This window comes from Salvelinus namaycush, unplaced genomic scaffold (assembly GCF_016432855.1).
Source record: "Salvelinus namaycush isolate Seneca unplaced genomic scaffold, SaNama_1.0 Scaffold45, whole genome shotgun sequence".
NCBI classification, from domain to species: Eukaryota; Metazoa; Chordata; class Actinopteri; order Salmoniformes; family Salmonidae; genus Salvelinus; species Salvelinus namaycush.
Genome location: NW_024061142.1, coordinates 377,244 through 401,831, shown reverse-complemented (window position 1 = coordinate 401,831; position 24,588 = coordinate 377,244). Strand labels below are relative to the sequence as shown.

Sequence of the window (24,588 nt, the reverse complement as noted above, 5' to 3'; positions counted from 1 at the left end):
CTGGTGTTCCTGATATGGAGAAGGAGCAGGCTGGTGTTCCTGATAAGGAGAAGGAGCAGGCTGGTGTTCCTGATATGGAGAAGGAGCAGGCTGGTGTTCCTGATATGGAGAAGGAGCAGGCTGGTGTTCCTGATATGGAGAAGGAGCAGGCTGGTGTTCCTGATAAGGAGAAGGAGCAGGCTGGTGTTCCTGATATGGAGAAGGAGCGGGCTGGTGTTCCTGATATGGAGAAGGAGCGGGCTGGTGTTCCTGATATGGAGAAGGAGCGGGCTGGTGTTCCTGATATGGAGAAGGAGCGGGCTGGTGTTCCTGATATGGAGAAGGAGCGGGCTGGTGTTTCTGATATGGAGAAGGAGCGGGATGGTGTTCCTGATATGGAGAAGGAGCAGGCTGGTGTTCTGGATATGGAGAAGGAGCGGGCTGGTGTTCCCGATATGGAGAAGGAGCGGGCTGGTGTTCCCGATATGGAGAAGGAGCAGGCTGGTGTTCCTGATATGGAGAAGGAGCAGGCTGGTGTTCCCGATATGAAGAAGGAGCGGGCTGGTGTTCCTGATATGGAGAAGGAGCGGGCTGGTGTTCCTGATATGGAGAAGGAGCGGGCTGGTGTTCCTGATATGGAGAAGGAGCGGGCTGGTGTTCCTGATATGGAGAAGGAGCAGGCTGGTGTTCCTGATATGGAGAAGGAGCAGGCTGGTGTTCCTGATATGGAGAAGGAGCAGGCTGGTGTTCCTGATATGGAGAAGGAGCAGGCTGGTGTTTCTGATATGGAGAAGGAGCAGGCTGGTGTTCCTGATATGGAGAAGGAGCAGGCTGGTGTTCTGGATATGGAGAAGAAGCGGGCTGGTGTTCCTGATATGGAGAAGGAGCGGGCTGGTGTTCCTGATATGGAGAAGGAGCAGGCTGGTGTTCCTGATATGGAGAAGGAGCGGGCTGGTGTTCCTGATATGGAGAAGGAGCAGGCTGGTGTTCCTGATATGGAGAAGGAGCGGGCTGGTGTTCCTGATATGGAGAAGGAGCAGGCTGGTGTTTCTGATATGGAGAAGGAGCAGGCTGGTGTTTCTGATATGGAGAAGGAGCAGGCTGGTGTTCCTGATATGGAGAAGGAGCAGGCTGGTGTTTCTGATATGGAGAAGGAGCAGGCTGGTGTTCCTGATATGGAGAAGGAGCAGGCTGGTGTTCCTGATATGGAGAAGGAGCAGGCTGGTGTTTCTGATATGGAGAAGGAGCAGGCTGGTGTTCCTGATATGGAGAAGGAGCAGGCTGGTGTTTCTGATATGGAGAAGGAGCAGGCTGTTGTTCCTGATATGGAGAAGGAGCAGGCTGGTGTTCCTGATATGGAGAAGGAGCAGGCTGGTGTTCCTGATATGGAGAAGGAGCAGGCTGGTGTTCCTGATATGGAGAAGGAGCAGGCTGGTGTTCCTGATATGGAGAAGGAGCAGGCTGGTGTTTCTGATATGGAGAAGGAGCAGGCTGGTGTTTCTGATATGGAGAAGGAGCAGGCTGGTGTTCCTGATATGGAGAAGGAGCAGGCTGGTGTTCTGGATATGGAGAAGGAGCGGGCTGGTGTTCCTGATATGGAGAAGGAGCGGGCTGGTGTACTGATATGGAGAAGGAACAGGCTGGTGTTCCTGATATGGAGAAGGAGCAGGCTGGTGTTCCTGATATGGAGAAGGAGCAGGCTGGTGTTCCTGATATGGAGAAGGAGCAGGCTGGTGTTCCTGATATGGAGAAGGAGCAGGCTGGTGTTCTGGATATGGAGAAGGAGCAGGCTGGTGTTCCTGATATGGAGAAGGAGCAGGCTGGTGTTCCTGATATGGAGAAGGAGCGGGCTGGTGTACTGATATGGAGAAGGAGCAGGCTGGTGTTCCTGATATGGAGAAGGAGCAGGCTGGTGTTCCTGATATGGAGAAGGAGCAGGCTGGTGTTCCTGATATGGAGAAGGAGCGGGCTGGTGTTCCTGATATGGAGAAGGAGCGGGCTGGTGTTCTGGATATGGAGAAGGAGCAGGATGGTGTTCCTGATATGGAGAAGGAGCAGGCTGGTGTTCCTGATATGGAGAAGGAGCAGGCTGGTGTTCCTGATATGGAGAAGGAGCAGGCTGGTGTTCCTGATATGGAGAAGGAGCGGGATGGTGTTCCTGATATGGAGAAGGAGCAGGCTGGTGTTCCTGATATGGAGAAGGAGCAGGCTGGTGTTCCTGATAAGGAGAAGGAGCAGGCTGGTGTTCCTGATAAGGAGAAGGAGCAGGCTGGTGTTCCTGATATGGAGAAGGAGCAGGCTGGTGTTCCTGATATGGAGAAGGAGCAGGCTGGTGTTCCTGATATGGAGAAGGAGCGGGATGGTGTTCCTGATATGGAGAAGGAGCGGGCTGGTGTTCCTGATATGGAGAAGGAGCGGGATGGTGTTCCTGATATGGAGAAGGAGCAGGCTGGTGTTCCTGATATGGAAAAGGAGCGGGCTGGTGTTCCTGATATGGAGAAGGAGCGGGCTGGTGTTCCTGATATGGAGAAGGAGCAGGCTGGTGTTCCTGATATGGAGAAGGAGCAGGCTGTTGTTCCTGATATGGAGAAGGAGCAGGCTGGTGTTCCTGATATGGAGAAGGAGCAGGCTGGTGTTCCTGATATGGAGAAGGAGCAGGCTGGTGTTCCTGATATGGAGAAGGAGCAGGCTGGTGTTCCTGATATGGAGAAGGAGCAGGCTGGTGTTCCTGATATGGAGAAGGAGCAGGCTGGTGTTTCTGATATGGAGAAGGAGCAGGCTGGTGTTTCTGATATGGAGAAGGAGCAGGCTGGTGTTCCTGATATGGAGAAGGAGCAGGCTGGTGTTCTGGATATGGAGAAGGAGCGGGCTGGTGTTTCTGATATGGAGAAGGAGCGGGCTGGTGTTCCTGATATGGAGAAGGAGCAGGCTGGTGTTCCTGATATGGAGCAGGCTGGTGTTCCTGATATGGAGAAGGAGCATGCTGGTGTTCCTGATATGGAGAAGGAGCAGGCTGGTGTTCTGGATATGGAGAAGGAGCAGGCTGGTGTTCCTGATATGGAGAAGGAGCAGGCTGGTGTTCCTGATATGGAGAAGGAGCGGGCTGGTGTACTGATATGGAGAAGGAGCAGGCTGGTGTTCCTGATATGGAGAAGGAGCAGGCTGGTGTTCCTGATATGGAGAAGGAGCGGGCTGGTGTTCCTGATATGGAGAAGGAGCGGGCTGGTGTTCCTGATATGGAGAAGGAGCGGGCTGGTGTTCCTGATATGGAGAAGGAGCAGGCTGGTGTTCTGGATATGGAGAAGGAGCAGGATGGTGTTCCTGATATGGAGAAGGAGCAGGCTGGTGTTCCTGATATGGAGAAGGAGCAGGCTGGTGTTCCTGATATGGAGAAGGAGCAGGCTGGTGTTCCTGATATGGAGAAGGAGCAGGCTGGTGTTCCTGATATGGAGAAGGAGCAGGCTGGTGTTTCTGATATGGAGAAGGAGCAGGCTGGTGTTTCTGATATGGAGAAGGAGCAGGCTGGTGTTCCTGATATGGAGAAGGAGCAGGCTGGTGTTCTGGATATGGAGAAGGAGCGGGCTGGTGTTCCTGATATGGAGAAGGAGCAGGCTGGTGTTCCTGATATGGAGAAGGAGCAGGCTGGTGTTCCTGATATGGAGAAGGAGCAGGCTGGTGTTCCTGATATGGAGAAGGAGCATGCTGGTGTTCCTGATATGGAGAAGGAGCAGGCTGGTGTTCTGGATATGGAGAAGGAGCAGGCTGGTGTTCCTGATATGGAGAAGGAGCAGGCTGGTGTTCCTGATATGGAGAAGGAGCGGGCTGGTGTACTGATATGGAGAAGGAGCAGGCTGGTGTTCCTGATATGGAGAAGGAGCAGGCTGGTGTTCCTGATATGGAGAAGGAGCGGGCTGGTGTTCCTGATATGGAGAAGGAGCGGGCTGGTGTTCCTGATATGGAGAAGGAGCAGGCTGGTGTTCCTGATATGGAGAAGGAGCAGGCTGGTGTTCTGGATATGGAGAAGGAGCAGGATGGTGTTCCTGATATGGAGAAGGAGCAGGCTGGTGTTCCTGATATGGAGAAGGAGCAGGCTGGTGTTCCTGATATGGAGAAGGAGCAGGCTGGTGTTCCTGATATGGAGAAGGAGCAGGCTGGTGTTCCTGATATGGAGAAGGAGCAGGCTGGTGTTCCTGATATGGAGAAGGAGCAGGCTGGTGTTCCTGATATGGAGAAGGAGCAGGCTGGTGTTCCTGATATGGAGAAGGAGCAGGCTGGTGTTCCTGATATGGAGAAGGAGCAGGCTGGTGTTCCTGATATGGAGAAGGAGCAGGCTGGTGTTCCTGATATGGAGAAGGAGCAGGCTGGTGTTCCTGATATGGAGAAGGAGCAGGCTGGTGTTCCTGATATGGAGAAGGAGCAGGCTGGTGTTCCTGATATGGAGAAGGAGCGGGTCATATTAACAGCGAATTCAAAAGAAGCACAAAATCCCTAAAGGGAATCGGAGTGGAATTGTTTAATTATTATTACCGATTAATTTTTTGATACCCGTTTCAACGGATGTGTTACCTTGTCCCGGTCATGCTGTTTTCGACTCTCTCTCTCTCAACCTATGAATGCTCAGCTATGAAATGCCAACTGACATTTGCTCCTGAGGCGTTGATCTGTTACACCCTCGTTGGTTATTATTTTGATGTAAAATACATTTGATTGATTGTTCTCTGTGCAGGATGCTGTGTGTGTTCACTAGCTGTCTGAGTGATTGATTTTTCTCTGTGCAGGATGCTGTGTGTGTTCACTAGCTGTCTGAGTGATTGATTGTTCTCTGTGCAGGATGCTGTGTGTGTTCACTAGCTGTCTGAGTGATTGATTGTTCTCTGTGCAGGATGCTGTGTGTGTTCACTAACTGTCTGAGTGATTGATTGTTCTCTGTGCAGGATGCTGTGTATTCACTAACTGTCTGAGTGATTGATTGTTCTCTGTGCAGGATGCTGTGTGTTCACTAGCTGTCTGAGTGGATGGGACATTTGTATAGTATCTGTAACATATATTTTGGTGTGTATTTAATCTGCATCTTTAACTTCTTAAAAGTGCCAGTCAGCAGTAGAAACAAAAGAGTGTGTCCTTGCTCCTCTTTCGGTAAAAAGCTGAGCGATGGAGAAATGTAACCACTCTCAAATTCATAGACAGAGCTACAGAGGCAAGGACTGACCATCCATGATATATCAACACTGTAATCCTGTTTCTATGGTCTGCTACCATGTAGCCAGTTCGCTTTGGATAAAAGGCGTCTGCTGAATGTCATATATTATTAAAAGTCTGCTTTGACTCTGACAACTAGCTGTCCAGTGTAGTTATCATTTATTTCCACTAGATGGCAGCCAAAGCTAGTTGAGCGACACAAGTCTAGCGACAGGGACACGGGATTAGTGCGCGTTGAAAGTAGTTTTATCTTCAAAGCCAAGTTTATCTGGTTACGCTTGAACCTGTTGTTACAGTGGACAAGCTAACTAATACTATATTATTATTTTTTTTACATAAGGCGCAGGTATTAAGGTCTATGTCTTGAAAAAAATGACAGCAGGCTAGATTTACTAAATGAACTGGTTTTATTCAAACTCAACCCCCCATGTTAAATGCCTTTGATTCTATGTATGCGCGCTTTATAGAAGAGACGACACGCCGTACACCTCCTTATCCGATAAACTGCCACGCCTGTATGCTCTGCAAACAAAATCATAAGAAAAAGTTAGTCTGATCCCGGAACTAAATCACAATGTATTTATAATGAGCACGTCCCATTATTCTGGTTAGAATGACGTGTCATCAATCATGACGCTGTCTGCGATTCGAACTCCGGTCGTCGAATCAAAAAAGGTTGACTGTGTTACCATCACGACAAAACAGCACCGGTGACAATGTTATTGCGGGTGTAGTGAAATACTTGTGAAAAACAATATTTCTGTATTAAAATATGTAACACTTTTGGAACCAGAGGACGATGCCCATCCTCCAACGTAGAAATATAAACGTAACAGACCTACCGCTTCTTAGACGTGCTTTCAATGAGAATGACAGATCTATAACACATGTTTCTATGTGAATTTAGTTGTTTCGCCCCCAAAAAGGGGACATTTCAGCTTTGTCTTTCCTAAACTGCCCATTCCAGTCAGCAGATGGCGGATGTGCGTCTGTGACGTGTAATCTAGGGGACGAGGTGTTTCTTCGCCACCAACAACAGCCAGTCAGACACATCTCGGGAGTTTGCTAGCCAACAAAGCCGAAACATTATAGCTCTTGAGACGCTTTCAGTGTATGATTTTTCACTGTGTTTTAAAACACATTTCTGTCGTATAGATAGTTACCGCTCATTTAATTTCATATGTACGTTACTAATCAGCAAGATAAATAGCTCAAATAGCCTAGCACTAGGCTAGTCGCACATGTTAACTAGCTATTTTATTTATTTTACCAGGTAGTTAGCTAACCTAGCTAACATCCCCGACCATGAGTTCACAAAACTACCTGCATCCTGTTAAAGAAGAGGTCTGCTGGACGGAGAAAGAAGGTCTGTGGCTGAACGATGTCGTGAAAGAAGAGGTGGAAGAGGAGGCTGTGACAGTAAAACAAGAAGTAGAGGGTGTTACCGTGAAAGAAGAAGAGAAAGACGTTACAGTGAAAGAAGAGGAAGACGCGTTCAGAGTGAAAGAGGAGGAGGAAGAGGAGGATGTTACAGTAAAAGAAGAAGAGAAAGACGTTTCAGTGACAGAAGAGGAAGAGGCGTTCAGAGTGACAGAGGAGGATGTTACTGAGGAGGAAGAGAAAGTCGATGCACAATCGAGAGCATCCTGTCGGGCTCTATCACCGCCTGGTACGGCAACTGCTCCGCCCGCAAACGCAAGGCTCTCCAGAGGGTGGTGCGATCTGCCCAACGCATCACCAGGGGCAAACGACATGCCCTCCAGGACACCTGCACCACCCGATGTCACAGGAATGGAAAACATATCACCAAGGACAACAACCACCCGAGCCACTGCCTGTTCACCCCGCTATCATCCAGAAGGCGAGGTCAGTACAGGTGCATCAAAGCAGGGACCGAGAGACTGAAAAACAGCTTCTATCTCAAGGCCATCAGACTGTTAAACAGCCATCACTAACATAGAGAGGCTGCTGCCTACATACACAGACATGGAATCACTGGCCACTTTAAAAATGAAACACTAGTCACTTTAATAATGTTGACATATCTCATCTCATATGTATAAACTGTATCTCAGTCTATGCTGCTCTGACATCGCTCATCCATATAGTTATATATCTTTAATATCTCAGTCTATGCTGCTCTGACATCGCTCATCCATATATTTATATATCTTTAATATCTCAGTCTATGCTGCTCTGACATCGCTCATCCATATAGTTATATATCTTTAATATCTCAGTCTATGCTGCTCTGACATCGCTCATCCATATAGTTATATATCTTTAATATCTCAGTCTATGCTGCTCTGACATCGCTCATCCATATAGTTATATATCTTTAATATCTCAGTCTATGCTGCTCTGACATCGCTCATCCATATATTTATATATCTGTAATATCTCAGTCTATGCTGCTCTGACATCGCTCATCCATATAGTTATATATCTGTAATATCTCAGTCTATGCTGCTCTGACATCGCTCATCCATATAGTTATATATCTTTAATATCTCAGTCTATGCTGCTCTGACATCGCTCATCCATATAGTTATATATCTTTAATATCTCAGTCTATGCTGCTCTGACATCGCTCATCCATATAGTTATATATCTTTAATATCTCAGTCTATGCTGCTCTGACATCGCTCATCCATATAGTTATATATCTTTAATATCTCAGTCTATGCTGCTCTGACATCGCTCATCCATATAGTTATATATCTTTAATATCTCAGTCTATGCTGCTCTGACATCGCTCATCCATATATTTATATATCTTTAATATCTCAGTCTATGCTGCTCTGACATCACTCATCCATATAGTTATATATCTTTAATATCTCAGTCTATGCTGCTCTGACATCGCTCATCCATATAGTTATATATCTGTAATATCTCAGTCTATGCTGCTCTGACATCGCTCATCCATATAGTTATATATCTTTAATATCTCAGTCTATGCTGCTCTGACATCGCTCATCCATGTAGTTATATATCTTTAATATCTCAGTCTATGCTGCTCTGACATCGCTCATCCATATATTTATATATCTTTAATATCTCAGTCTATGCTGCTCTGACATCGCTCATCCATATATTTATATATCTTTAATATCTCAGTCTATGCTGCTCTGACATCGCTCATCCATATATTTATATATCTTTAATATCTCAGTCTATGCTGCTCTGACATCGCTCATCCATATAGTTATATATCTTTAATATCTCAGTCTATGCTGCTCTGACATCGCTCATCCATATAGTTATATATCTTTAATATCTCAGTCTATGCTGCTCTGACATCGCTCATCCATATAGTTATATATCTTTAATATCTCAGTCTATGCTGCTCTGACATCGCTCATCCATATAGTTATATATCTTTAATATCTCAGTCTATGCTGCTCTGACATCGCTCATCCATATAGTTATATATCTGTAATATCTCAGTCTATGCTGCTCTGACATCGCTCATCCATATAGTTATATATCTTTAATATCTCAGTCTATGCTGCTCTGACATCGCTCATCCATATAGTTATATATCATTAATATCTCAGTCTATGCAGTTCTGACATCGCTCATCCATATAGTTATATATCATTAATATCTCAGTCTATGCTGCTCTGACATCGCTCATCCATATAGTTATATATCTGTAATATCTCAGTCTATGCTGCTCTGACATCGCTCATCCATATATTTATATATCTGTAATATCTCAGTCTATGCTGCTCTGACATCGCTCATCCATATAGTTATATATCTTTAATATCTCAGTCTATGCTGCTCTGACATCGCTCATCCATATAGTTATATATCTTTAATATCTCAGTCTATGCTGCTCTGACATCGCTCATCCATATAGTTATATATCTGTAATATCTCAGTCTATGCTGCTCTGACATCGCTCATCCATATAGTTATATATATTGTTGTGAAGTTGTTAGATATTACTGGACTGTCGGAGCTAGAAACACAAGCATTTCGCTACACCCGCAATAACATCTGCTAAACAGGTGTATGTGACAAATAACATTTGATTTGATTTGTAGGATGCAGTTTTTGGAGTGGAGGAGGAGGGAGCGATAACTGGCACGTTGGTGGAAGAGGAGGAAGAGGAGGAGGAGGGAGCGATAACTGGCACGTTGGTGGAAGAGGAGGAAGAGGAGGAGGAGGGAGCGATAACTGGCACGTTGGTGGAAGAGGAGGAAGAGGAGGAGGGAGCGATAACTGGTACATTGGTGGAGGAAGAGGAGGAGGAGGGAGTGACAACTGGTACATTGGTGGAGGAAGAGGAGGAGGAGGGAGAGATAACTGGTACATTGGTGGAGGAGGAGGTGGAAGAGGAGGAGGAGGAGGGAGTGATAACTGGTACATTGGTGGAAGAGGAGGTGGAAGAGGAGGAGGAGGAGGGAGTGATAACTGGTACATTGGTGGAAGAGGAGGTGGAAGAGGAGGAGGAGGAGGGAGTGATAACTGGTACATTGGTGGAAGAGGAGGTGGAGGAGGAGGCGGAGAGGGAGATAACTGGTACATTGGTGGAGGAGGAGGTGGAAGAGGAGGAGGAGGGAGTGATAACTGATACATTGGAGGAGGAGGAAGAGGAGGAGGAGGAGGAGACAGGAGACCTGATTAACACCAGTAAGTAGTGTTTTAGTGGGAGGAGGAGTGGAAGGCGGGGTTAAAGAGGTTCTAGAGTGAGAAGGTGTGGTCTCAGGTGTTGTTTCTAAGCAACAACTAATCAGCCTGGAGCATTCTACTTGTTGTGATCGCTGATTGTGTTTTTTTGTAATGTTCTGTTCTTTTGACCTTTTGTTTTCCATACTAGAGAAAGCTCCGGGGCGCTTCGCGGGTCGTTCCTGTCCGCTTTGCCCCAAGGTTGTGATCGGCTTCAGTCAGCACCTGAGGTACACGCACAACGTGAGGAACACGGAGGAGAGGGTCCTCCTTTGTAATTGGCGGTCGGGCCGTGTCAATATCAGGCAGCAGCCGTGTCCAGTGACGGGATGCTCCACCCGGCTCAGCAGGCTGGATCGACACATGGAGTCGCACACAGAGCTCAACAGATCGCAGAGGAGACGGGCTATACAGGAACTGAGGAGACGGCTGACCATGGAGCGGCTGGCCGCGTTGAGGGCCTCCAACCCTGTCGTCCCGCTGACCACCCGTTTGGATATTGTGGAGGGGGAAACGAAGCAGGAAGACCACTCTGTAGATTTACCGCTTCCTCCTTTGAAAGAGGAAGAGGAGAAGAAGGACGTGAGCTGCAAAGATTATTCCTGCCACTGCCGAGCGTCGATCCTGAGGCTGCGGAAAGCTTTGCAAGAGCGGGACGAGGCCCTGACAAAGAGAAGTGCGACCAACCAATCCGTTAGAGAGGACAACCTGAAGCTGACCAAGAGAAGTGCGACCGACCAATCCGTTAGAGAGGACAACCTGAAGCTGATCTCTGAATTGAATAGAGTGAGGAAGAGGTACCAGCTACTGAAAAGGCAGAGTGTCAGGGCCAGATCAGCAAAGGCCAGGTCAGCAAAGAGGTCCAGGTTTCAGCCCGAGCCGTCTCCTCCTACGTCAGACACAGAACAAGAGGAGCTGCAGCAGCACCGAGTCGTGGGTTCAGAGGCCCAGACAGAGGAAGCCACGGCGCCCGGATCTAGCAGCCAAAGTCCCTTCCCGGGCTCTGCTCTGAGTAAGTACTGTCTTTTAAAATAGTGTTTGTATTTGGAAAAAGCCTAAAAGGGCGACTGTTTTTCTTTGTGTTGACGTTGTATAAAGTGTTTGTGTCCAGCTAATCACAGTTCCAGTGCCTTCAGAAAGTATTCAGACCCCTTGACTGATTCCACATTTTTTTACGTTACAGCCTGAATTCAAAAAGGATGAAATTGATTTCTCTCCCCCTGTCTACAGACCCCATTATGACAAAATCAAAACATGTTTGTAGAAATGTTTGCAAATTTATTGAAAATTTAAAATACAGAAATATCTAATTTGCATAAGTATTCACACCCCTGAGTAAATACATTGTAGAAGCACCTTTGGCAGCGATTACAGCTGTGAGTCTTTCTGGGTAAGTCTCTAAGAGCTTTTCACACCTAGATTGTGCAACATTTGCCCATTATTCTTTAAAAAAATTCTTGAAGTTTTGTCAAATTGTTTGTTGATCGTTGCTAGACAACCATTTCCAGGTCTTTCCGTAAATTTAAGTCAAAACTGTAAACTTGGCCGCTCCGGAACATTCACTGTCTACTTGTTAAGTAACTCCAGTGTAGATTTGGCATTGTGTTTTAGGGTATTGTCCTGCTGAAAGGTGAATTGTCCAGTGTCTGGTGGAAAGCAGACTGAACCATTTTTTTACCCATCTACCAATAGGTGCTCTTCTTTACGAGGCATTGGAAAACCTCCCTGGTCTTTGTGGTTGAATCTGTGTTTGAAATTCACTGCTCGACTGAGGTGAGGTAGTCATTCAAAAATCATTATTGCACACAGTGAGTCCATGCTACTTATCTTATACCTGGTAAAATAAGGGTTAAATAAATTTGTTAAGGGCATTTTTACTCCTCGGCGTACCATTACATAAGGGTTTGAAAACTTATCGACTCAACACATTTCAGCTTGGGTTGTGCTTCGGAGCTTTTCATTTTTAATTCATTTGTAATAAAAAATAATGTTGAAAAATGTAATTCCACTTTGACATTATTGGGTATTGTGACAAAAAATAAATAATCTTAAGTTTAATTCATGTTAAATTCAAGTTGTGACACGACAATAAGTGGAAAAAGTCAAGCGGTGTGAATATTTTCTGAAGGTCCTGTAACTTTAGGGTCACTTCTGTAGGGCCTGTCCTCCGCTGTGTCTGGCCTGCTTCACTCTGCCCCAGACCCCACCCGTCCTCCGCTGTGTCTGGCCTGCTTCACTATGCCACAGACCCCACCCGTCCTCCGCTGTGTCTGGCCCGCTTCACTCTGCCCCAGACCCCACCCGTCCTCCGCTGTGTCTGGCCTGCTTCACTCTGCCCCAGACCCCGCCCGTCCTCCGCTGTGTCTGGCCTGCTTCACTCTGCCCCAGACCCCACCCGTCCTCCGCTGTATCTGGCCTGCTTCACTCTGCCCCAGACCCCACCCGTCCTCCGCTGTGTCTGGCCTGCTTCACTCTGCCCCAGACCCCACCTGTCCTCCGCTGTGTCTGACCTGCTTCACTCTGCCCCAGACCCAACCCGTCCTCCGCTGTGTCTGGCCTGCTTCACTCTGCCCCAGACCCCACCCGTCCTCCGCTGTGTCTGGCCTGCTTCACTCTGCCCCAGACCCCACCTGTCCTCCGCTGTGTCTGGCCTGCTTCACTCTGCCCCAGACCCCACCCGTCCTCCGCTGTGTCTGGCCTGCTTCACTCTGCCCCAGACCCCACCCGTCCTCCGCTGTGTCTGGCCTGCTTCACTCTGCCCCAGACCCCACCCGTCCTCCGCTGTGTCTGGCCTGCTTCACTCTGCCCCAGACCCCACCCGTCCTCCGCTGTGTCTGGCCTGCTTCACTCTGCCCCAGACCCCACCCGTCCTCCGCTGTGTCTGGCCTGCTTCACTCTGCCCCAGACCCCACCCGTCCTCCGCTGTGTCTGGCCTGCTTCACTCTGCCCCAGACCCCACCCGTCCTCCGCTGTGTCTGGCCTGCTTCACTCTGCCCCAGACCCCACCCGTCCTCCGCTGTGTCTGGCCCGCTTCACTCTGCCCCAGACCCCACCCGTCCTCCGCTGTGTCTGGCCCGCTTCACTCTGCCCCAGACCCCACCCGTCCTCCGCTGTGTCTGGCCCGCTTCACTCTGCCCCAGACCCCACCTGTCCTCCGCTGTGTCTGGCCTGTTTGTGTATTTGTATTTGTGTTTGAAATGGATTAGAAAAACAGCCGGTCTGATTTCTGTCTTAAGTCCAAAAATGTTATCTTTGATCAGGTGTGTTTATAGAGGGGTTCAGGAAGACCTGTGAAGGTCTTTGATTAGGTGTGTTTATAGAGGGGTTCAGGAAGACCTGTGAAGGTCCCCAGTCTAAAATATGATGTTTCTTTGATTAGGTGTGTTTATAGAGGGGTTCAGGAAGACCTGTGAAGGTCCCCAGTCTAAAATATGATGTTTCTTTGATTAGGTGTGTTTATAGAGGGGTTCAGGAAGACCTGTGAAGGTCCCCAGTCTAAAATGTGATGTTTCTTTGATTAGGTGTGTTTATAGAGGGGTTCAGGAAGACCTGTGAAGGCCCCCAGTCTAAAATATGATGTTTCTTTGATTAGGTGTGTTTATAGAGGGGTTCAGGAAGACCTGTGAAGGTCCCCAGTCTAAAATATGATGTTTCTTTGATCAGGTGTGTTTATAGAGGGGTTCAGGAAGACCTGTGAAGGTCCCCAGTCTAAAATATGATGTTTCTTTGATTAGGTGTGTTTATAGAGGGGTTCAGGAAGGCCCCAGTCTAAAATATGACGTTTCTTTGATTAGGTGTGTTTATAGAGGGGTTCAGGAAGACCTGTGAAGGTCCCCAGTCTAAAATATGATGTTTCTTTGATTAGGTGTGTTTACAGAGTGGTTCAGGAAGACCTGTAAAGGTCCCCAGTCTAAAATATGACGTTTCTTTGATTAGGTGTGTTTATAGAGGGGTTCAGGAAGACCTGTGAAGGTCCCAGTCTAAAATATGATGTTTCTTTGATTAGGTGTGTTTATAGAGGGGTTCAGGAAGACCTGTGAAGGTCCCCAATCTAAAATATGATGTTTCTTTGATTAGGTGTGTCTATAGAGGGGTTCAGGAAGACCTGTGAAGGTCCCCAGTCTAAAATATGATGTTTCTTTGATCAGGTGTGTTTATAGAGGGGTTCAGGAAGACCTGTGAAGGTCCCCAGTCTAAAATATGATGTTTCTTTGATTAGGTGTGTTTATAGAGGGGTTCAGGAAGACCTGTGAAGGTCCCCAGTCTAAAATATGATGTTTCTTTGATTAGGTGTGTCTATAGAGGGGTTCAGGAAGACCTGTGAAGGTCCCAATCTAAAATATGATGTTTCTTTGATTAGGTGTGTTTATAGAGGGGTTCAGGAAGACCCCAGTCTAAAATATGACGTTTCTTTGATTAGGTGTGTTTATAGAGGGGTTCAGGAAGACCTGTGAAGGTCCCCAGTCTAAAATATGATGTTTCTTTGATTAGGTGTGTCTATAGAGGGGTTCAGGAAGACCTGTGAAGGTCCCCAGTCTAAAATGTGATGTTTCTTTGATTAGGTGTGTTTATAGAGGGGTTCAGGAAGACCTGTGAAGGTCCCCAGTCTAAAATATGATGTTTCTTTGATTAGGTGTGTTTATAGAGGGGTTCAGGAAGACCTGTGAAGGTCCCCAGTCTAAAATATGATGTTTATTTGATCAGGTGTGTTTATAGAGTGGTTCAGGAAGACCCCAGTCTAAAATATGATGTTTCTTTGATTAGGTGTGTTTATAGAGGGGTCCAGGAAGACCTGTGAAGGTCTTTGATTAGGTGTGTTTATAGAGGGGTTCAGGAAGACCTGTGAAGGTCCCCAGTCTAAAATATGATGTTTCTTTGATCAGGTGTGTTTATAGAGGGGCTCAGGAAGACCTGTGAAGGTCCCCAGTCTAAAATATGATGTTTCTTTGATTAGGTGTGTTTATAGAGGGGTTCAGGAAGACCTGTGAAGGTCCCCAGTCTAAAATATGATGTTTCTTTGATCAGGTGTGTTTATAGAGGGGTTCAGGAAGACCTGTGAAGGTCCCCAGTCTAAAATATGATGTTTCTTTGATTAGGTGTGTTTATAGAGGGGTTCAGGAAGACCTGTGAAGGTCCCAGTCTAAAATATGATGTTTCTTTGATTAGGTGTGTTTATAGAGGGGTTCAGGAAGACCTGCGAAGGTCCCCAGTCTAAAATATGATGTTTCTTTGATTAGGTGTGTTTATAGAGGGGTTTAGGAAGACCTGTGAAGGTCCCCAGTCTAAAATATGATGTTTCTTTGATTAGGTGTGTCTATAGAGGGGTTCAGGAAGACCTGTGAAGGTCCCAATCTAAAATATGATGTTTCTTTGATTAGGTGTGTTTATAGAGGGGTTCAGGAAGACCTGTGAAGGTCCCCAGTCTATGATGTTTCTTTGATTAGGTGTGTTTATAGAGGGGTTCAGGAAGACCTGTGAAGGCCCCCAGTCTAAAATATGATGTTTATTTGATCAGGTGTGTTTATAGAGGGGTTCAGGAAGGCCCCAGTCTAAAATATGACGTTTCTTTGATTAGGTGTGTTTATAGAGGGGTTCAGGAAGACCTGTGAAGGTCCCCAGTCTAAAATATGATGTTTCTTTGATTAGGTGTGTTTATAGAGGGGTTCAGGAAGACCTGTGAAGGTCCCCAGTCTAAAATATGATGTTTCTTTGATCAGGTGTGTTTATAGAGGGGTTCAGGAAGACCTGTGAAGGTCCCCAGTCTAAAATATGATGTTTCTTTGATTAGGTGTGTTTATAGAGGGGTTCAGGAAGACCTGTGAAGGTCCCAGTCTAAAATATGATGTTTCTTTGATTAGGTGTGTTTATAGAGGGGTTCAGGAAGACCTGCGAAGGTCCCCAGTCTAAAATATGATGTTTCTTTGATTAGGTGTGTTTATAGAGGGGTTTAGGAAGACCTGTGAAGGTCCCCAGTCTAAAATATGATGTTTCTTTGATTAGGTGTGTCTATAGAGGGGTTCAGGAAGACCTGTGAAGGTCCCAATCTAAAATATGATGTTTCTTTGATTAGGTGTGTTTATAGAGGGGTTCAGGAAGACCTGTGAAGGTCCCCAGTCTATGATGTTTCTTTGATTAGGTGTGTTTATAGAGGGGTTCAGGAAGACCTGTGAAGGCCCCCAGTCTAAAATATGATGTTTATTTGATCAGGTGTGTTTATAGAGGGGTTCAGGAAGGCCCCAGTCTAAAATATGACGTTTCTTTGATTAGGTGTGTTTATAGAGGGGTTCAGGAAGACCTGTGAAGGTCCCCAGTCTAAAATATGATGTTTCTTTGATTAGGTGTTTTTACAGAGTGGTTCAGGAAGACCTGTGAAGGCCCCAGTCTAAAATATGATGTTTCTTTGATCAGGTGTGTTTATAGAGGGGTTCAGGAAGACCTGTGAAGGCCCCAATCCAAACAATAAGCTGAAGCAAAATTGTGACGCAAAACTCAAGCCGGTGCAGCACTTTTTGAAGGACATGGCGAAGGATGAGATTAATCCATCCACTCTCACTTTCCTGACAAACCAGGACAACATGAGGAGGTGAGCAGAGGTTCTGTCCTTCTCTTTAGTCTCATCAGCGTTCATTAACAACACACTCATTGATTGGGTGTGTGTGTGTGAGTGTGTGTGTGTGTGTGTGTGTGTGTGTGTGTGTGTGTGTGTGTGTGTGTGTGTGTGTGTGTGTGTGTGTGTGTTAGATGGTTCCAGACCCTTCAGAAGAACATGGCCGTCACCACGGTCAACCACTACACCTCCACTATCGGTGCGTTTCTCCAGTACTCCGAGGAGACCCCTCCGCCTGGCTGTCGGCTGACCAGAAACCACTGGAGGGAGATCAACCGGGCGATGATGGAGATTAACAAGTCCGTGAAAGGATCAGTTGACAACAAGAAAGGCAAGGTGGTGTCTATAAAGAGCCTAATGAAGTGCCGGTCTCTTGCCAGGGACAAGATCCCTCAAGTGCTGAGTAAGTTTTTCTTAATCTGTGATGTTACTATAATAATGTCTACAGGACATTATAGAAGCTGTCTGTTATTATTATAGATGTTTACAGGACATTATAGAAGCTGTCTGTTATTATTATAGATGTAGGACATTATAGAAGCTGTCTGTTATTATTATAGATGTCTACAGGACATTATAGAAGCTGACTGTTATTATTATAGATGTTTACAGGACATTATGGAAGCTGTCTGTTGTTATTATAGATGTTTACAGGACATTATAGAAGCTGTCTGTTATTATTATAGATGTAGGACATTATAGAAGCTGTCTGTTATTATTATAGATGTAGGACATTATAGAAGCTGTCTGTTATTATTATAGATGTCTACAGGACATTATAGAAGCTGTCTGTTATTATTATAGATGTCTACAGGACATTATGGAAGCTGTCTGTTATTATTATAGATGTTTACAGGACATTATAGAAGCTGTCTGTTATTATTATAGATGTTTACAGGACATTATGGAAGCTGTCTGTTATTATTATAGATGTTTACAGGACATTATAGAAGCTGTCTGTTATTATTATAGATGTTTACAGGACATTATGGAAGCTGTCTGTTATTATTATAGATGTTTACAGGACATTATGGAAGCTGTCTGTTATTATTATAGATGTAGGACATTATAGAAGCTGTCTGTTATTATTATAGATGTTTACAGGACATTATGGAAGCTGTCTGTTATTATTATAGATGTTTACAGGACATTATGGAAGCTGTCTGTTATTATTATAGATGTTTACAGGACATTATAGAAGCTGTCTGTTATTATTATAGATGTTTACAGGACATTATAGAAGCTGTCTGTTATTATTATAGATGTTTACAGGACATTATAGAAGCTGTCTGTTATTATTATAGATGTACACAGGACATTATGGAAGCTGTCTGTTATTATTATAGATGTAGGACATTATAGAAGCTGTCTGTTATTATTATAGATGTAGGACATTATGGAAGCTGTCTGTTATTATTATAGATGTTTACAGGACATTATAGAAGCTGTCTGTTATTATTATAGATGTAGGACATTATAGAAGCTGTCTGTTATTATTATAGATGTTTACAGGACATTATAGAAGCTGTCTGTTATTATTATAGATGTCTACAGGACATTATAGAAGCTGTCTGTTATTATTATAGATGTCTACAGGACATTATGGAAGCTGTCTGTTATTATTATAGATGTTTACAGGACATTATAGAAGCTGTCTGTTATTATTATAGATGTTTACAGGACATTATAGAAGCTGTCTGTTATTATTATAGATGTTTACAGGACATTATGGAAGCTGTCTGTTATTATTATAGATGTTTACAGGACATTATGGAAGCTGTCTTATTATTATAGATGTTTACAGGACATTATAGAAGCTGTCTGTTATTATTATAGATGTTTACAGGACATTATAGAAGCTGTCTGTTATTATTATAGATGTTTACAGGACATTATAGAAGCTGTCTGTTATTATTATAGATGTACACAGGACATTATGGAAGCTGTCTGTTATTATTATAGATGTTTACAGGACATTATGGAAGCTGTCTGTTATTATTATAGATGTCTACAGGACATTATGGAAGCTGTCTGTTGTTATTATTATAGATGTTTACAGGACATTATGGAAGCTGTCTGTTATTATTATAGATGTTTACAGGACATTATAGAAGCTGTCTGTTATTATTATAGATGTTTACAGGACATTATGGAAGCTGTCTGTTATTATTATAGATGTAGGACATTATAGAAGCTGTCTGTTATTATTATAGATGTTTACAGGACATTATGGAAGCTGTCTGTTATTATTATAGATGTTTACAGGACATTATGGAAGCTGTCTGTTATTATTATAGATGTTTACAGGACATTATAGAAGCTGTCTGTTATTATTATAGATGTTTACAGGACATTATAGAAGCTGTCTGTTATTATTATAGATGTTTACAGGACATTATGGAAGCTGTCTGTTATTATTATAGATGTTTACAGGACATTATGGAAGCTGTCTTATTATTATAGATGTTTACAGGACATTATAGAAGCTGTCTGTTATTATTATAGATGTTTACAGGACATTATAGAAGCTGTCTGTTATTATTATAGATGTAGGACATTATGGAAGCTGTCTGTTATTATTATAGATGTTTACAGGACATTATGGAAGCTGTCTGTTATTATTATAGATGTAGGACATTATGGAAGCTGTCTGTTATTATTATAGATGTTTACAGGACATTATGGAAGCTGTCTGTTATTATTATAGATGTTTACAGGACATTATGGAAGCTGTCTGTTATTATTATAGATGTTTACAGGACATTATAGAAGCTGTCTGTTATTATTATAGATGTTTACAGGACATTATGGAAGCTGTCTGTTATTATTATAGATGTTTACAGGACATTATGGAAGCTGTCTGTTATTATTATAGATGTAGGACATTATAGAAGCTGTCTGTTATTATTATAGATGTTTACAGGACATTATGGAAGCTGTCTGTTATTATTATAGATGTCTACAGGACATTATAGAAGCTGTCTGTTATTATTATAGATGTTTACAGGACATTATAGAAGCTGTCTGTTATTATTATAGATGTACACAGGACATTATAGAAGCTGTCTGTTATTATTATAGATGTTTACAGGACATTATAGAAGCTGTCTGTTATTATTATAGATGTAGGACATTATAGAAGCTGTCTGTTATTATTATAGATGTCTACAGGACATTATAGAAGCTGTCTGTTATTATTATAGATGTTTACAGGACATTATAGAAGCTGTCTGTTATTATTATAGATGTACACAGGACATTATAGAAGCTGTCTGTTATTATTATAGATGTTTACAGGACATTATAGAAGCTGTCTGTTATTATTATAGATGTAGGACATTATAGAAGCTGTCTGTTATTATTATAGATGTCTACAGGACATTATAGAAGCTGTCTGTTATTATTATAGATGTCTACAGGACATTATAGAAGCTGTCTGTTATTATTATAGATGTACACAGGACATTATAGAAGCTGTCTGTTATTATTATAGATGTTTACAGGACATTATAGAAGCTGTCTGTTATTATTATAGATGTAGGACATTATAGAAGCTGTCTGTTATTATTATAGATGTCTACAGGATGAAACAGGACTATCCTGTTTTTATTCTCATGTTCTCACAGAAACCTTGAAAGAAACAAAGACACAGACGAACCAGAACCGGTTTTACGGATTCCTGTGCGCCTATTTTACCTCCATGTACGGCCACAGCCCGGGCCTTTATAGAAACATGATGGTGAAGGAGGTGGAGGAGGTCCAGTGGAGCCTGTCTGGGGCCTATCTGATCAACGTAAGTCTATAACCATACACCTGAACGTGGCCCAGTGGGGCCTGTCTGGGTCCTATCTGATCAACGTAAGTCTATAACCATACACCTGAACGTGGCCCAGTGGGGCCTGTCTGGGTCCTATCTGATCAACGTAAGTCTATAACCAACCGTACACCTGAACGTGGCCCAGTGGGGCCTGTCTGGGTCCTATCTGATCAACGTAAGTCTATAACCAACCGTACACCTGAACGTGGCCCAGTGGGGCCTGTCTGGGGCCTATCTGATCAACGTAAGTCTATAACCATACACCTGAACGTGGCCCAGTGGGGCCTGTCTGGGTCCTATCTGATCAACGTAAGTCTATAACCAACCGTACACCTGAACGTGGCCCAGTGGGGCCTGTCTGGGTCCTATCTGATCAACGTAAGTCTATAACCATACACCTGAACGTGGCCCAGTGGGGCCTGTCTGGGTCCTATCTGATCAACGTAAGTCTATAACCATACACCTGAACGTGGCCCAGTGGGGCCTGTCTGGGGCCTATCTGATCAACGTAAGTCTATAACCATACACCTGAACGTGGTCCAGTGGGGCCTGTCTGGGGCCTATCTGATCAACGTAAGTCTATAACCATACACCTGAACGTGGCCCAGTGGGGCCTGTCTGGGGCCTATCTGATCAACGTAAGTCTATAACCAACCGTACACCTGAACGTGGCCCAGTGGGGTCTGTCTGGGGCCTATCTGATCAACGTAAGTCTATAACCAACCGTACACCTGAACGTGGCCCAGTGGGGTCTGTCTGGGGCCTATCTGATCAACGTAAGTCTATAACCAACCGTACACCTGAACGTGGCCCAGTGGGGTCTGTCTGGGGCCTATCTGATCAACGTAAGTCTATAACCATACACCTGAACGTGGCCCAGTGGGGCCTGTCTGGGGCCTATCTGATCAACGTAAGTCTATAACCAACCGTACACCTGAACGTGGCCCAGTGGGGCCTGTCTGGGTCCTATCTGATCAACGTAAGTCTATAACCGTACACCTGAACGTGGCCCAGTGGAGCCTGTCTGGGTCCTATCTGATCAACGTAAGTCTATAACCGTACACCTGAACGTGGCCCAGTGGTGCCTGTCTGGGGCCTATCTGATCAACGTAAGTCTATAACCATACACCTGAACGTGGCCCAGTGGGGCCTGTCTGGGTCCTATCTGATCAACGTAAGTCTATAACCATACACCTGAACGTGGCCCAGTGGGGCCTGTCTGGGGCCTATCTGATCAACGTAAGTCTATAACCAACCGTACACCTGAACGTGGCCCAGTGGGGCCTGTCTGGGTCCTATCTGATCAACGTAAGTCTATAACCAACCGTACACCTGAACGTGGTCCAGTGGGGCCTGTCTGGGTCCTATCTGATCAACGTAAGTCTATAACCAACCGTACACCTGAACGTGGCCCAGTGGGGCCTGTCTGGGGCCTATCTGATCAACGTAAGTCTATAACCAACCGTACACCTGAACGTGGCCCAGTGGGGCCTGTCTGGGTCCTATCTGATCAACGTAAGTCTATAACCATACACCTGAACGTGGTCCAGTAGGGCCTGTCTGGGGCCTATCTGATCAACGTAAGTCTATAACCATACACCTGAACATGGCCCAGTGGTGTCTGTCTGGGGCCTATCTGATCAATGTAAGTCTATAACCATACACCTGAACGTGGCCCAGTAGGGCCTGTCTGGGGCCTATCTGATCAACGTAAGTCTATAACCAACCGTACACCTGAACGTGGCCCAGTGGGGTCTGTCTGGGGCCTATCTGATCAACGTAAGTCTATAACCAACCGTACACCTGAACGTGGCCCAGTGGGGCCTGTCTGGGGCCTATCTGATCAACGTAAGTCTATAACCAACCGTACACCTGAACGTGGCCCAGTGGGGCCTGTCTGGGTCCTATCTGATCAACGTAAGTCTATAACCGTACACCTGAACGTGGCCCAGTGGGGCCTGTCTGGGGCCTATCTGATCAACGTAAGTCTATAACCATACACCTGAACGTGGCCCAGTGGGGCCTGTCTGGGTCCTATCTGATCAACGTAAGTCTATAACCATACACCTGAACGTGGCCCAGTGGGGCCTGTCTGGGTCCTATCTGATCAACGTAAGTCTATAACCATACACCTGAACGTGGCCCAGTGGGGCCTGTCTGGGGCCTATCTGATCAACGTAAGTCTATAACCATACACCTGAACGTGGCCCAGTGGGGCCTGTCTGGGTCCTATCTGATCAACGTAAGTCTATAACCGTACACCTGAACGTGGCCCAGTGGGGTCTGTCTGGGGCCTATCTGATCAACGTAAGTCTATAACCAACCGTACACCTGAACGTGGCCCAGTGGGGCCTGTCTGGGACCTATCTGATCAACGTAGGTCTATAACCGTACACCTGAACGTAATTGGTTGGTTTTGGAAACGACTGGCACCGCAGCGTTAATATCTGTTTGTTGTTTTGTTGTCCGTTTTCTAATAGGTGGGAAACGCAAAACAAATGCAAACCACGATCCAGATGTCGCTGGATAAAGAGGAGTACTCTTGGTTTAGAGACTTCCTGAAAGTCAAGCGCAGCCTCCCGGGTGGAAAGAAAGACCAGTTCTTCTTTTTCAATTCCACCAACACCGAGATCAAAAACCTGCCCGTCTACCTGAGGGAGGCGTGGAAGGAGATGGGCCTGCCTGACAGCCCTTCCTTCACTGACCTGAGGACTTCCGTCGTCAGTCACGTCAGTCAGATGGGGGGGGATATAAATAAAAGATTTGATTCCAACGACGGTCTGAAAAAAACCCATCAATGACTTAAAAAATATCCTATTTTATCTGTGTGTCTCTTTGTTTGTGTTCTTACAGGTTAAAAACGTTCTCTCGAATGCCGACGGGGAAATGTTGGCCGACTTCATGTGCCACGACAGCCAGATGGAAGACAAACGTTACGCCACGAATCCTTCCGGTGAGACCAGCGCCTTCCTTGAGACGGCGTCGAAGGGAGAAGATACCGCGCCACGGGCACCGCCGGGGAGAACCAACCCTCCAGAGAAAGAAAGCGGAAGACGAAAGAGGACGAGGTGCAGTACCAGGAGTCTGACACGTCCGCCGGGGAGGAGCAGGAACGGACGGCCGGACAAACTCTAGTAAAATAAGATCATTCAGAGACAACGCATTAGATTACAAAGATGCACTCGTACACCGTTTAACACTCAAGAACAAACAGATTGATACTCAGGCTTTGGGGGTCTCCTCAAACTGAGGAGTATGTCGCCGCTCGCCTCCCACTTTGTCACGCTGCAGGGGATGAAGCAGCTGAGGTCCATTTAAAGCCTCAAAACAGACTCCAGGAGAAAGAAGGACGAGGAAAGAGGGGGGTTGACCTCTGACAGTCAGATGGAAGAGGGGGGTTGACCTCTGACAGTCAGGTGGAAGAGGGGGGTTGACCTCTGACAGTCAGATGGAAGAGGGGGGTTGACCTCTGACAGTCAGATAGAAGAGGGGGGTTGACCTCTGACAGTCAGATGGAAGAGGGGGGTTGACCTCTGACAGTCAGATGGAAGAGGGGGGTTGACCTCTGACAGTCAGATGGAAGAGGGGGGTTGACCTCTGACAGTCAGGTGGAAGAGGGGGGTTGACCTCTGACAGTCAGGTGGAAGAGGGGGGTTGACCTCTGACAGTCAGGTGGAAGAGGGGGGTTGACCTCTGACAGTCAGGTGGAAGAGGGGGGTTGACCTCTGACAGTCAGGTGGAGGAGGGGGGTTGACCTCTGACAGTCAGGTGGAGGAGGGGGGTTGACCTCTGACAGTCAGGTGGAGGAGGGGGGTTGACCTCTGACAGTCAGGTAGAAGAGGGGGGTTGACCTCTGACAGTCAGGTGGAGGAGGGGGGTTGACCTCTGACAGTCAGATGGAAGAGGGGGGTTGACCTCTGACAGTCAGGTGGAGGAGGGGGGTTGACCTCTGACAGTCAGAAGAGGGGAGCTGTCTTCTGAAGAATGTTTGACTTTCTCACATGTATACACACCACACACACATTATTATAAAGTCATTTAATGTCATTTCATTTGATTTCTCGTTTCGATTATTAAATAAAATATTGTTACTAGTTGTCCACTGTGTTTTCATTTCAGACTGTGAATTTAAAACATGAAGTGAGATTTATAAACAGGAAGTGAGATTTAAAACAGGATGGAGTGAAGTAACATCAGATCACATCTCAGGGAATGTCAAACAGGAAGTGAGATTTAAAACAGGATGGAGTGGAGTAACATCAGATCACATCTCAGGGAATGTCAAACAGGAAGTGAGATTTAAAAC

The 24,588-nt window shown here is 45.5% G+C and overlaps 1 protein-coding gene across 1 annotated transcript; it reads left to right on the top strand.

Moving 5' to 3' along the window:
- The first annotated feature begins 6,969 nt into the window (after window positions 1-6,969).
- Window positions 6,970-23,738, top strand: LOC120041360. The gene is made up of 8 exons (XM_038986307.1): window positions 6,970-7,005; window positions 9,255-9,822; window positions 10,010-10,870; window positions 16,267-16,441; window positions 16,600-16,868; window positions 20,092-20,258; window positions 22,763-23,011; window positions 23,136-23,738. Exons 1-8 carry the CDS (start codon window positions 6,970-6,972, stop codon window positions 23,415-23,417), a joined length of 2,607 nt encoding a protein of 868 aa, XP_038842235.1. The 3' UTR covers window positions 23,418-23,738.
- The last annotated feature ends 850 nt before the right edge of the window (window positions 23,739-24,588 follow it).

Coding starts and splice junctions, on each gene's coding strand:
- LOC120041360 (XM_038986307.1), top strand. CDS start 6,970: ATGGAAAACATATCACCAAGGACAACAACCACCCGA. Junction 10,871..16,266: donor CTTCCCGGGCTCTGCTCTGA/GTAAGTACTGTC, acceptor TTCTTTGATCAG/GTGTGTTTATAGAGGGGTTC. Junction 16,869..20,091: donor CAAGATCCCTCAAGTGCTGA/GTAAGTTTTTCT, acceptor ATGTTCTCACAG/AAACCTTGAAAGAAACAAAG.